General features: G+C 34.6%; 1 protein-coding gene across 2 annotated transcripts; it reads left to right on the top strand.

Moving 5' to 3' along the window:
• Window positions 1-1131: 1131 nt before the first annotated feature.
• On the top strand, window positions 1132-7644 carry LOC137952048 (GDT1-like protein 4). 2 transcript variants are annotated; one of them, XM_068799127.1, is made up of 12 exons: window positions 1132-1241; window positions 1355-1523; window positions 1719-1842; window positions 1929-1997; window positions 2370-2501; window positions 2598-2696; window positions 2800-2872; window positions 4267-4355; window positions 5794-5877; window positions 5955-6014; window positions 6944-7150; window positions 7327-7644. In XM_068799127.1, exons 3-11 carry the CDS (start codon window positions 1741-1743, stop codon window positions 7130-7132), a joined length of 897 nt encoding a protein of 298 aa, XP_068655228.1. In that variant the 5' UTR covers window positions 1132-1241; window positions 1355-1523; window positions 1719-1740; the 3' UTR covers window positions 7133-7150; window positions 7327-7644. The 2 variants fall into 2 exon arrangements, with proteins under 2 accessions (XP_068655228.1, XP_068655220.1); XM_068799119.1 differs by lacking the exon at window positions 7327-7644 and having other exon boundaries at window positions 1135-1241; window positions 6944-7237.
• The last annotated feature ends 6429 nt before the right edge of the window (window positions 7645-14073 follow it).

Below are 14073 nucleotides of genomic sequence, written 5' to 3'. Positions count from 1 at the left end.
TGTTATCATCAAAATCTACATATTTAGAGAAAACTTTAAACTTTTTCTTCCTCATATGCTTGATTGCCTATTATATTAGAAGGGTACAATGGTGTTAATTGAATCTCTGATTCTGATGACACAAAAGCCCTAGTGGTTTTGTAATTACACTAAGTCATGGTGTTATTGTTTGGAAATCTTCCAAGTACACCTAGATTATAGATTCACTATGCTTCCAGAAGACTAAGTATAGTATGATTTGAGGGGAATAGAATTAAAGCTTATGACTTGACCATCAATGGCAACCCAACCTATCTCACTAAAGAACTCAAGATAAAAGTTCCAATGAAAAAAAAAAAAAAACAAGTTGATTGAGTAGCTAGTAGGAGCAATAAATTAAAGTAAATTAACTTATGTCTCATATTTGTGAAGTAAGTACTCAACTACACTAGATATGGGGTTGGTGTAGAGTTGCAATATACCCTAGAGATATCGTCGATGTGGGTGTGATTGTGTGGATGCAATTTAATAGAGAATTAGAGCTTGTTTTCTAAAAGATATTCGCAATATTATCTGCATATGGTTGTAAAGCGTTACCCTAATGGAATCACAAGCAGGAGTAAAACTTAGTTATCGAAAGCCTTAATGTATTGATTGCATGTACATCGAATTTTAAATAACTTTTTCCTTTTCAAATTTAAAAATAGTGGGGAATATTGTATGTTTTATACACTTGAAAACAAATGCACAAGAAAGTCTTATATGCGCATGTGACTTACCTTTGAAGTTCAGTTCCACATTGCTAAAAGCCATGTAAATTTTAAGGCTTAAATGCTACAACATCTCACTTGTTGGCATGTGAAACACATGCACGTGTGCGTGTGAGACACCCAAGCTCACACGTATGTATGGTTTCACATGAGTTACAACTTGCTACACTTGTAAGCCTATACACACGTGCATGCATGTGGGTCACACATGTGATCTATGGAGCTAATCTAAACCATCAAATAATGTGGTTACAATTTTGGATGGTTAGAAGAATCGTATATGTACAGGGAGGTTTTACTCCAAATTGCAAAAGAGTTCTATAATCAGAGCTTCAAAACGTAGGAGATATACATAATAGAAAAAAGAGAATCCTGGTTGTGTTCGTGTGTTGTAGTTCTTGAGTTATTCTTTGTTTATTGAAAGAAAACAAAAAAAAAAAGAAGTTTCATTTGATCCATAATTTCAGTTTGTGGGTGGTTCGACAAATATCGGTACCAGCAGCTTTATTATATTGAATTTATTTGTATTATTTAAGTTTTAGGAGTGATTATTTCATTCTTTCCTCCCAGTGGTGTTCGTCAGTTAATTCGAAATTGTTGGGCAGATTTTAGGGTATTTCTGTAATCTGAAACGCGTTCCTTCCACTCGCATTTCCTCCCCGAGCGTAAAACATGGAGAATGATTTCTCGGAGATCCAGCTTTCAGATCTCGCATCGGAAGCTGCAACGAAAAATGCAGGATCTCTACGCGTCTCCTCAGCGCAGCTTTTTTCTGTAAACTTTTCTTCTTCCTGAATTATCTTTATTTTTAGTTTTTTAATCTCTTTTGGACTTGTTCTCCGATCATATCTGTCACACTAGCAATATTTTCATTCTCAGTGATGACATTTCGAATTTGATCCGCCTCTGCTGGAAGCTTTTGCATTTGAAATTCAGTATCCTGAACTTGTCAATTTTTTGATTCTGAAGCTAGGTATTTAATTGGGAGATCATGGATCTAGCGAGAAGCCCTAGAGATGGGATGGGCAGGCTGGTTCTTCTCCTTCTTTCCATTGCTCTGGTCTCGTTCATGATTTCACATGTTTCTGCTCAGGTAGTTGAAACTTTTCCGCTCTTTTATGGGTGGGGTCTGTTCTTGTACATCTTTCATGCTTGACTATGTTATTGGTTTGACCTTAGGACCTTGGGGAAGAGGCTGGCGATAAATTAGCGAACGAGTCTTTCAGAGTTTTGGATCGGCGTAGTAAAGTAAGTTTCGTTATAAAGTTTTATTTCCTTCTATAGGCCTTTTTTTTTTTTTTTCATGTAGAGGTAGATGGACTTTTTAGTTTTGTACGCGTCAATTTCAGGAGAAACCTTTTTACAGGAATCCGGGGGTAATTTCGCTTGTTAGATAGAAAGCTCTTGAGACCATTATGAAAAAAATCATCTTTGTTATAGTTTATTGTGTTCCTTTCTTTTTGGTGGATGTATTCTTGTCTAATCGTTGTCTAATCGTTGTGACCTGCCGACAAGCAAAGACTAAACTACTTGACAAAAGTGGAACTTCGCTATCTTTGTTGGAACTAGTTTACTTTTTTATTATAAACCATGTAATCATCTGTTGAGTTTCTTGTGCAGATAGTGTTACCTGCCACCAGAGAAGGAAGGGCTGCTGGAAATGATGAAGGAGAGTTCTCTGTCAAGAGTGTTGATGGCCTTGGGCTTTTTGATGCTCTTTTTGCAAGTTTATCAATGATCATGGTCAGCGAGGTTGGCATTCTCAACCTTAGAGTCAAGTACTTGCCCGGATTCGTTGGTTGATCTTTCTGTGATATAAATTCTGCACACTAACATAATTGTTTACAGATCGGGGATGAGACATTTATAATAGCAGCACTCATGGCAATGCGCCATCCCAAGTCAATTGTTTTATCTGGTGCACTCAGTGCACTTGTTGTGATGACGGTAAGCCACAATTACTAAAATGTGGAACTTGAATCTTTACTTAATATTCTAGGGAGGCATATTTATGTTTCATATCTTCTAAAACATGCATACATTGTCCTAGGTGCTTTCAACTGGACTTGGTAGGATAGTTCCCAACTTGATTTCAAGGAAGCACACTAACAGTGCTGCTACAGGTATTCTCTTTTTTGTCTTTGATCTGATCTTCCAATTATTTTAGTTTGAGACGGAAGTGTCATTTGGAAGGAAATAGAGTTATTAATTGGCAAGTTTTGTATGACCGATAGAAACTAAATTTCTTGTTGCGTCTGATAGTTCCAACTATAAATTGATATGAAAAGCATCTGATATTCGGTTGTTACCTTGACCAGGTTATATAAGTACAAATGCTGCAGTTGAAGATAATAACACTTCTAGATATGGCAAAATTCTTAGTGTTGCCAGTGCCATATCTGTGGAAATTTAACTCTGTTCGCTAGATCCTGTCCATTTAATATTTTTATAAAAATTTCCATGTTTTTCATCACTACTTTTTTTAACAGTGTTTGCTTATTTATAACATGATCAACCAAGTAGTTTGTCGAGCAAGTTTATCACAGCCTTTGGAAGGCCTGCTTACATAAGCAAGTCTACTGTTATGTGCTCAATGGCTGTATAGCATTACATGCTACAAGGTGCTGAACGTATATCCCATTATTACTTAAGCTGCTCTATTTATATTTTTAATAATTTTATATGCCCAAGATGCTAAGATTAGTTGCAGTTTTTTTGTTGGTGTTACTTTTAGCATCTGAAATGGTACCTGACTTTTAAGTGCCCATTTGATTGTACTGAACTGTTGCTAAAGAGGTGCTACATGAGTATTAATTAACAACTTTTGGTGTTTGAGGGATCTTCCCAGAGGATGAAAACAGAAAAAATTAGTAGTTTAAATAAAGTGTTCCCGTCTAGAGTTCAAAAGAATTGGCATCCTTGAGTCCAAAAATCCTTTTCATTATTTCATTATTTAAGTTTTAAATTGACCAATCTGAAAGGTGATTAAGTTTCATGGCATGAGTTGGACTTACCGAGTCTTCCACCCATGTAGTAAAAGTATCAGTGGCAACCAAAATGGTATAGGCTGTTTTGTTGTGTATGAAGTTTCTATGTATTTTCTAAATTTCTTTCATTTTTCAGAAAAGTTATTATTGCTCTGAAACGGAGAATGAACACAAGGGCTTATTGGTTGAGTAATGGGATTGAATATGGTCGTGTGATAATTTTGTTCATTCTTTTTCTGGAATTGAAGTTGTATAATATTAAGTTTGGTTAGCTTGTAGCTCATTGTGCATATGGTGTTTGCTGGAATGCCAGTTTGCTGCTCTTTCTTAAACATTTAAAGACTAGGAAAGCATGCTTGTCTCAAGATTTTAGCTTTGGTTGTGACTTGTATTGTAAAATGACCACTTGCGACTCTAGAATATTTGTATACCATTGACCAATGGAAAAACATCTTTAAAGTCTTGTAGGCTGTTAGCTTGTTTGTGAGCCTACCCTCTTTTTCTCTTCATATTTGTTTCTTTTTATGCAGTTCTTTATGCTTTCTTTGGGCTCCGGCTGCTTTATATTGCTTGGAGATCAACAGAATCTAAGGCATCGCAGAAAAAGGAAATGGAGGAGGTGTGTATTTATTTTCTTAATGCATGAAGCTGCTATTATGCTTTAGGGCTGCTTGACGGTCAATATAAAAGCATCTTCTTGACTCATTAGTTTGAAGTCTTCTTCTGAGGAGGGTGGATATTTTCTTCCATGTTTTTGCACAGAGTGTGATCTAATTCTTGAAGGAAGGCTTCAGTGACTGCGGATACTACTTTTGTCGTGCCTTGGACTGTACAACTTATATGTTAGTCAACGATAACATTTGCTTTCTATGACTAAAATTTCATCTTAATTTTGTGAATTGAGTATTTGACTCAATTGCCACATTTTTGAGGTTTTTCTTTTATTTTATACTTTTTTTTTTTTTGGGGGGGGGGGGGGTTGGGGTGGTGTTCTATAATGAGATCTTGCATGATTCTATTCACATTGCGTTTGAAGGAGTACTTTGCATGAAATTAAAGTCCAAAAGAAAAGACTTTCATTTTCTCCTATGAAATACTAGTTTCTTTTCCTGTTTTTTAATAGTAGACGGCTATTATTAAGAAAATTATAGATATTTAATGATAAAATAGTAATGGTGGCATTTGGAGTGAATGACTATATTGTGATACTCTGAAAATAGACGTGTAAAACAGTTGGGTGTAACCAACCTTTGCTGGACTTAAGTCCAGAATTGTTACCCTTGCTGACTATGCTGGAAATAATTGTGACATTTATTTATTTTATGTTGCAGTTGTATTTTGTTGGAATCTGTCAGTTGAAAGACCATGTAGTTGAAAATAATTGTGACATTTATTTATTTTATGTTGCAGTTGTATTTTGTTGGAATCTGTCAGTTTTACAGATTTTATAGGTCTATGCAAAATTTCTTTTGTTTTGTTTTCTGATTTTATTTGGTATGTTGGCCTTTTTGTGTTTCAATATTATCTGTATTATTTATAGACTTTTTTATTCTTCCCTCCCAATGAATGAGTGGCTTGGTATACTCATGGTGTGCTTTATAACACTCGAAAGTCTGCTATGTATTGGTCTTATCAGTCTGTCTGAACCTTCTGGTCAAGCTGTGTTCATCAATATGAAAAATTTCCTTAACTACTGATATGCTGAGAATTATCTAGTAGATCATGGGTTTAAGCTCCAAGGCTTACTTGTAATCTATTTACTGATTTAATTATTTAAAAAAATCAGGTTGATACTCATCTGCATTTTCATACTTTGGGTTTGTTTGTAGAATGACTGGTATACAAACACTTGGCAGACATGATTCAACCTAAGTTTCATTATCATTTAAAATTTGGATATGGTATTGATCAAAAGATAAAGTGTGGAACAGAATAGTTCTTATCTGGCTGTGATGATACCTTGATTTGGTTATCTAGATGCTGCATTAGTTCTTATCTGGCTGTGATGATACCTTGTTTTGGTTATCTAGATGCTGCATTGAACTAAATTTATGTAGGTAGAGGAAAAGCTTGAGAGCGGTCAGGGGAAAACATTCTTCCGTCGTTTCTTTTCAAGATTTTGTACACCAATATTTTTAGAGGTATCCATTTTATTCAAATTATTTCTTGGGAAAATATCTATTTAAATGGCATAATATATTTATTCTTTGTGCAACAGTCTTTTGTTTTAACCTTTTTAGCTGAATGGGGGGATCGTAGCCAGATAGCAACTATTGCGGTAAGCTGATCTATAACTTTCTTTCACATTCTCATTATTGTATTTGGCTTTGATTTTTTCGTATTTGCATATTTACCTTTCTGAAGAGGGAGTATGTGAGGATACTCGATATGGGTCTTGAGCATCAGATCATGGATCGTGCAAATGAGAGCTGCAGTTGTTGACTACTCAATAAAGTTTTAGCGATTTCCTCCTTTATTCTTTATGATTTATCCAGATCTTAGGGCATATTTTCCAGATTTTGTGTTACTTTAGACATATGATTTAACTAAATAAGTCTCATGTTTCGATTGTGACCTAGGTGATAAGGTTGCTCTTTTGTAGTGTACCTTATTGAATGAAAGAGCTATTTTACCAAATCAATAGGAATTACTTGTACTAGTGTCTTGGTTTTTTGTGTAGGAGAGCCAATTAATCTTTAATGATAATCCACAGCTTGGTCACAACCATGATCGTGGCTAATGGCTCTGCATGGATTATAATTACCCAGACAAAAAAGGATCATTATAGCAAAAACAAGAAAGGCAATTTTTTTAATTTTACACTCTTGGGGCTTTTTTTAGAATTTATTTTTCACCATAGTTGCTTGGACTAATCAAATGGTGGTTTTCGTCCTGTATGCTGCTTCCTATTTGTCAGTAACACATTCAGCTTTAACACACACATACGCCCTATGAAAAAAAGGAAAACGGTGGACAAAGTTACCTGATGGCTCTGAGGTCTCCCAAATAATGTTGTTTGTGCTTCTGCTAAAAGAGCAACAATCTTTTAACTTGTTTGGCAATCATTCAGAAAAAAGAAAAAGATTATTCTGATGATCATATTGTTGTGATTATGTTCCAAGTCATCTTCTTCGTCTGTGTTCCAATTGAGTTCTTCCTTCTGTGACTTGCTCTCACTCTGGTTACGTTTATATTATGAACTTGCAGCTGGCAACCCACAAGAATGCAATCGGTGTTGCTGTGGGAGCAACAATAGGACACACAATTTGTACGTCAATTGCAGTGGTAGGAGGGAGCATGCTGGCTTCCAAAATTTCACAACGTACGGTTGCAACCATTGGAGGGTTCCTCTTCCTCGCCTTCTCCTTGTCATCATACTTCTATCCTCCCCTGTAATTGTACAATGTATACGTGGTAATTCTTTCTGAGCTTTTCTGCTGGTCCATCAGTTGTATTTCAATATTATTTAGAGTAATTCAATACAAGGCCAGTTATATTCAATTTTGTATGTGATGCACCAGTTTGTCTTTCTGCTTGAATTACTTAAAAAAATGGGTGTTTTTTTGTTTTTCTGTTTTGCCGAGATACAGGGGAGATCATTCGCGATGGTGTTGACAAAGCCATTGGAGATGGGTTTTTGGGGTGGGAAACATGATTCCGTAGAATGAAACGTTCTCTGGAAGATCCAGAAACGCTTAAAAATATGTATTTCTTGTGATTTCAAGAGGGAAGGGAGGCTGGATTAAGTAGAGAGAAAAGACGCTGGATTTAAAAATATGTTTTTCTTGTGATTTCAAGAGGGAAGGGAGGCTGGATTAAGTAGAGAGAAAAGACGCTGGATTTTAAGTAGGGCTCTAATTCTAAATGGATTGTATTTTGTCTGGAAATATTTGTATTTCTGGCTTCAATCCCTTCAGGTATCTGAGATCTGAAAATCCCAGGAACTATTCCAAGACAGATTTCCGAATCCGATTTGTCTAGAATAACATCCAGATTCAGATGCTATTCAAATAAGAAAAATAAAAAAATAGTAAAAAAAGTAAAAATCAATAAGATAACATGGCCAAAATACAACCTAGTCAATTACATTGAAAAGGAATGAAAAAGAGTAGAAAGAAACAAAGTTTGGATTCTAGTACTTAAAACCCAAAATCAACAAATTATAAGAACTAAATGGGTCTTTTAAGAACAAAGCCAATGAGAAAAATTAGGCAGTGAAAAACAAAACTAGGTAAGTTGCCAAGGGATATAACCAAGAAGAAATTGATCTCAAAGAGACCTACGCACCTGTGGCAAGACTAGAGGCAATTAGAATCTTATTAGCCTATGCTTGTCATATAATACTTAAATTGTACCAAATGGATGTCAAGAACTCATTCTTAAATAGGCATATTCAAGAAGAGGTAGGAGTTGAACAACCCGAAGGATTCAAAGACATGAGTAAGCTTGACTATGTATACAAATTACATAAAACATTATATGGGTTAAAACAAGTTCCTAGAGCGTGGTATGAAAGATTAAGTGAATTCTTAGAGAAAAACGATTATAAGAGAGGTAGTGTGGATAAGACTATTTACTAAGAACCATGATTAAAATTTGATTATTGTTCAAATTTATGTGGATGGTATCATACATGTTTTACAAACCCCTCTCAATGTTAAGAATTTGTTAGAGTAATGAAAAATGAGTTTGAAATGAGTTTAATGGGTGAATTCACATTCTTCCTTGGATTTCAAGTAATGCAAAACCAAAAATGGAACTTTCATATATTAGTCCAAATACACTAAAGGATTGATTAAGAGATTCAATATATTAAAAATCTTAAGTCAATTAGCACACCCATGAGTTCGTCCTGGAAACTTGACTCAGACAACTTAGGTAGTGCCTTAGATAAAAAAACTTTATAGAAGCATGATAATATCCTTACTCTACCTATCAGTTGTAGACCGGACATAAATATTTTTGGTATTACCTATGTGCTATATTTTAATCCGACCCTAGAGAATCTCACTGAGTGGTTGTGAAAATTTTTTTTTTTTACTTGGAAAATCAAAATTAGGTTTTTGTTACTCAAACTCATTAGTCATTGATCTAGTAGGTTACTCAGTTTTCAGATGCAAAATTGATAGAAAGAGTACGAGTGGTAGTTGCCTACTACTTGGTAATATGCTTCTCTTGATTTTCTGAGAAACTACATTCAATTATCTTATCAACCACCAAGGTTGAATACATAACTTGTAAAAGTTTTTGTGCTCAACTTCTTTGGATAAAACAATAAGTAGATGATTATGACTTCAAAGTGAAATTCCAGTCCATTGCGATAATATGAATATTATAAGTCTAAGTAAGAACTTGGTTCACCACTCTTGATGAAAACATAGAGAAATAAGACATCACTTCATCAGAGAATTGGTACAAACCAAAATAATCATAATTGAATTTGTTCCCACTGAAAATCAACTAGGTGGACATTTTCACAAAGCCATTAGGATTTGATCGGTTCTCAAAGCTTTGAGGAGAACTAGGCATGAACACCCCACCTTCATCCACTTAGGTTGATCAAATTGAGTTTAAAAGACTCATCCCACAAAATCAGTGCCATAAAAGTGAAATGAAAACCAAACAATTACATTTCAATCACTTTGCAAAGGGCATTGATCAATCAGTGCATACTAGTTGATTGATTAACTTAAGTGATTGATCGATCAATTTATAGAGAAAGATCAATCATTCATAGTACCAAATGAAAAGTTGAAAATTTTGAAATGATGATTCACTTCATTTTTTTATTCTCAACTCTCTCAAACTCCAAACCCTAAATCTTTTGACTTCTTAGAGCCTTTCCTTTTCGATTTCATCCGATTTTAGAGGTTTTCCAACTCAAAATCCAAAAACGGCACATATTTCTTTACTCAATGCTCTTCAACTCCAAAAATCCGACTTTCAAGATGGTTAGGACCAAGTTCATGGGAAAAAAGCGTACTCCTTTGAAGGAACAAGACACATGTGATGAAAAGCCCAACTGGAGGGAATATTTTTGGATTCAACAACAATGGAATAAGTACTTTCAATACTTTCAATACTTCATTTCTTAGAGCATTGTGGAAGCAAGTAAAGTGTACTTGGATTTTTGTAGAAGGGAGATTCATGATTTTGTGGAGTTATTCTTTCCTTACATTGGATTATTGGAGAGTGAGTAGGTTGTTTACTCTTTGTTGGTAAAAGTTTTTTACTTAAATTTGGAGGTAGAGGAACTCTCTCCAAGAAATTTGAGAATCACCTCATACGTTAAGAAGACGATCACATCTATACAGTCCATAGAACTCAATGATGTCCATGGACAACTTTGATGGGCATAAGAAGGTACATAAAAGAAAATTGGCTCAAAAGATGTACAAATCCGTGTACCGACTCAGCGTAGGGCGTTGATTAAGCTCCACAACTTAACAATCCCTTTTCTACCCTTCTATTTAAGAAGAAATAGTTGGGCACAATATCTTCTCGATACCTTGTTATATTACCTTGTCATTACTCAACGTATGACGTTGATTAGGCTCTACAACTTAGCAATCCATTTTCTACCTTTCTATATTAAAAGTAGTTGGGCGTATTATCTTCTTAGTACCTTGCTTTTCACAAAAATGCATGTTTTCTACCCTCGTCTGATATTGACAAGGTATTGAGATATTTAAATATGGGCATGACATTTGTATAAGAGCCCTTTGCTTGGAGCTCTTTTTAAATATCTGAGAATTCTCTCCAAAGCTTGCCAGTGAATAAGCTACGGTTTATGCTTGTACTAACTAACCACACTAATTGCATGTAAAGTATTTGGTCTAGTCACAGTGAGATAAATAAGTTTTTTCACTAGTCTTTGATATTTTCCCACATCAATTTGAAGTTCTCATTTAATATTTATTTATATTGTTGTCCTTAGAAAACTAATTTTAATTTTTACTATATTATAATTAAACGCACATACTTCCATACTAGATATACCCAAAGGTAATTAGGTAACTAAATCATAATAAGCATACCAATGTATAAAATATGATTGATTGCTTATGTTGTTATTATATTTATTTAACTTATCTTAGTATGTCGATTACTAGATATACTGAAAAAGTAATTAGGTAACAAAATCATATTAAGCATACCAATGCATAAAATATGATTGGCTGCTTATATTATTATTATTATATTTATTTAACTTATCTTAGTATGTTGATACCATCACACTACAATTTTTGAGTTGGACTACTTTGATTTTTAATAAGCTTAAAAAGTATTTGATTGAATCTTATTTTTAAGTTCTTTCTATTGAAAAAATAATATCAACACACAATTAAACGAATAAAAATATAAGAAAATAAGCATATTACTAAATGTTAATGTGTTATGTTTAAGTAATAAAATTTTAATAATTTTAATATATTTTACATAAGAAATTAATTAAATATTATCCTTAGTTTTTTATATTTGAAATTTTCATAATCGACCCTTATTTCCATTCCTTGTGTATCCATAATACATTCTGAGAAAATTTAAGCCACCATGAACGAGTAAATGGATGAGTGCAGGAATGAGAGAGCTTCAAGATATTCAAAACCAAAACCCAAGAGAGAGAGCCAAGGCGAGGGACAAATTTTTTATGTGTATTGAATGAATTATAGAAGGATTACAATATGGTTTATATAGGTTTTTCAAAAACCTTAAAAGGAGAAATAAATCACAAGGACTTCATCTTACAAGTTGTAATCTAGGTGTCTTTACATAATTACATAAATCAATTCGAGATAGAGTTCAATAATTCATTACTTCTTCCTTTGATTTTGGATCTTCTTTCTTTGATTGAGTAATTTGAGATAATTTATCTCCTTGATTGATTTGATCATGATTTGTAGAAGATCCTAGAGTTTGATGTAGTGGGACCCACATGTGAGAGATTGAATTCTCTAGAACCATGCATGGGGACATCTGTTTTTGAGTGGTTGAGGTAGACATCACCCTTACATGGTTTTGCGTAGGCGATTTGTCTCTCTTTACCTTTTGTGCCACCTTTAAATGAGCACGGTCTTCCTTTGTAGTGAAGGGCTTCAGTATAACTTGGAATAATGTATCTCTTCTTGTATTTGTATTTGTATGTTCATATTTCTTTGTTGCTTTTCACATTCCAGTTTCCACAAAGACCAATACTTTATGTTTCTTCGATATCAATTAGAACATTGGTTTTGAGATCATGCCTTTTTTTTATACAAAGGAAAATATAAAAAAGTGTCTATGAAATCCTTGAAGCAATAAGCACCATTGCTACAAACCAAGCAATAGATTCTCAATTGACAATTTGCATGCCAATGTTAGCAATAGCTTCTAAGAGGAATCGATACTCACAATCAAGATCCAAATCCATTAACTGCCACTGACTTGCCATTCTTAAATTTAACCACGTTTTAACATTCCTTTACAAATCAAAATGTTGTGAACTGAAAGGCAGAGAGATCAGGAATAGAATTAGTATTATTATCAGCTACATGAAGCAGTAAACTCTGAAGATTGAGTAGAATTTCCCATATTTAAACTGGGGGTTTCCCCGGGCCTCTTCAGCAACAATGTGAAATCTACTAATGGAAGATTGTAAGAGGGAAAAGCTACTCACAAAGATCAAAGCATATTGACCATTTGACACTTTTACTGTGAAAAAAAATATCAGAACTAAAGAGGGATGACCATTGACCACTTAGTATCATCTCTTAATACAGTGACTAATGGAATATGAGTCTAAGGTTATCTTTGACATCCAGATGGGTAACAATTAACATTTACAGTACCATCATATATGAGCTTATCAAAGTTACAATGATTTAATAATATAGGCACTAATATGCTTTCCATCGACGGATCCCCACTAATTACTTAGTGGTGAGGCTAGAGTTTGTATCCCACTAAGTAGGCTAGATCATGAAAAATCGTCCATAAATAACAGTAAGAAACACACTTAGATTCAGAGAAACTGGCACTGTTCTCTTAGCCTTCTTGGTTGTGCAAGTTTTCTGGTTAGTTAGTCATTACTAGTGGCTAAATTTTCTTTCCTGTTGTCGGCTTCCTTTGATATATAACTAGCCTTGTGAAACTGTAGTGCAGAAAGAGAATGAAGATCTCCTTTCCATTACTACTCCTCATTGCCTTAGCTTCAGCCTTTTTCATCACCAAAACCCATGCATACGGAGGAAGAGTTGCAGGCGATGCGAGACAGACTGTACCAGGTATAGCTGCACTGAACCGTTTCCGCCGTAATGATCCCAAGATGGAGATCGCTGTGAGTCATGTCGTTGCTGGAAAATCTGATTCAGAAGTGATGTTAGTTGATACCCAAGGCAGCACAGATGACTCTAGCCCTGATGGCGGCCCTCGTACTTTAAGCTTTGAAGCTTACTGTAAAGCTATAGGAGGCTGTCGGAAACCACCCAAGTAATTTGCTATGCATAGGAGTGTCCGTTTATGTTCTTGAAATAAAGTGGAAGCATGTGATCGTCCTAGTCGATCAGATTGGGCTACTTCTGCATCCACGATTGCTCAGTTTACTTGCTAGGTAAGTGTTATCGTAGTCTCTGTCCTAACATGGCCATTTATAAACTAAGGAAGCCTTAGTCATGTATGAAAGTCGCATCAGGGCCTAGACTTCTTGCTCCTGGTTCTTAATATTCAAGTTTAGAAACGTGAACAAGCTTCCAAATTCAGAATTTATATTCCTATCCTGGGAGATGTAAATCTTTTGAGCCATAGTAGATTTATCACAATATCACGTCGTGAAAATTCGTATTTCATTTTTTACTAAGGCTACAATTACAAAAATCCTGCAGTTGTAGGTTGGGATATGAAACCTTTCTTCAACTTATAAAGGTGTTTCCAGAGTCAGCTTATAAGATAGTTTCTCAAATGTTCAAAAAACTTGATGCTAGAGCTAGAAAGTGACATTTTTTCATGTCATATAACTAAGTAAAAATATGTCCAAATTTGAAAAAATCCATTAAGTTCTATTTTTCTACTGAACAAATGGTAAGTCACTTACATCATTTAGAGACCTATAGCTCTTAGATTTGGGCATGAAAATATGATAGTTTGGTCGATTCCTTTTACTTTGGTCTGACTCCTTTTCCTTTGAAGCTCTTCTCTCTGCACAATGTGGTTGACTCATTTTTTTTTTTTTCATTCAAAACTCTGTTTAAAGGGTCCAACTTCTTTGGGGTTTGACACTTCAAGACTTCAACTTTCCTACTAATGTGGTAAACTCTTTTGGATTTTGGCACTTGAAGACTTCAATTCTCCTACTAAAGTAG

Source organism: Aristolochia californica, unplaced genomic scaffold (assembly GCF_029961685.1).
Source record: "Aristolochia californica isolate CCGP_79_NKW_82.1479 unplaced genomic scaffold, dmAriCali1.0.hap1 SCAF_1, whole genome shotgun sequence".
NCBI lineage: Eukaryota > Viridiplantae > Streptophyta > Magnoliopsida > Piperales > Aristolochiaceae > Aristolochia > Aristolochia californica.
Note: the sequence above shows the minus strand (reverse complement) of the source record. Positions and strands in the feature narration are given on the sequence as shown.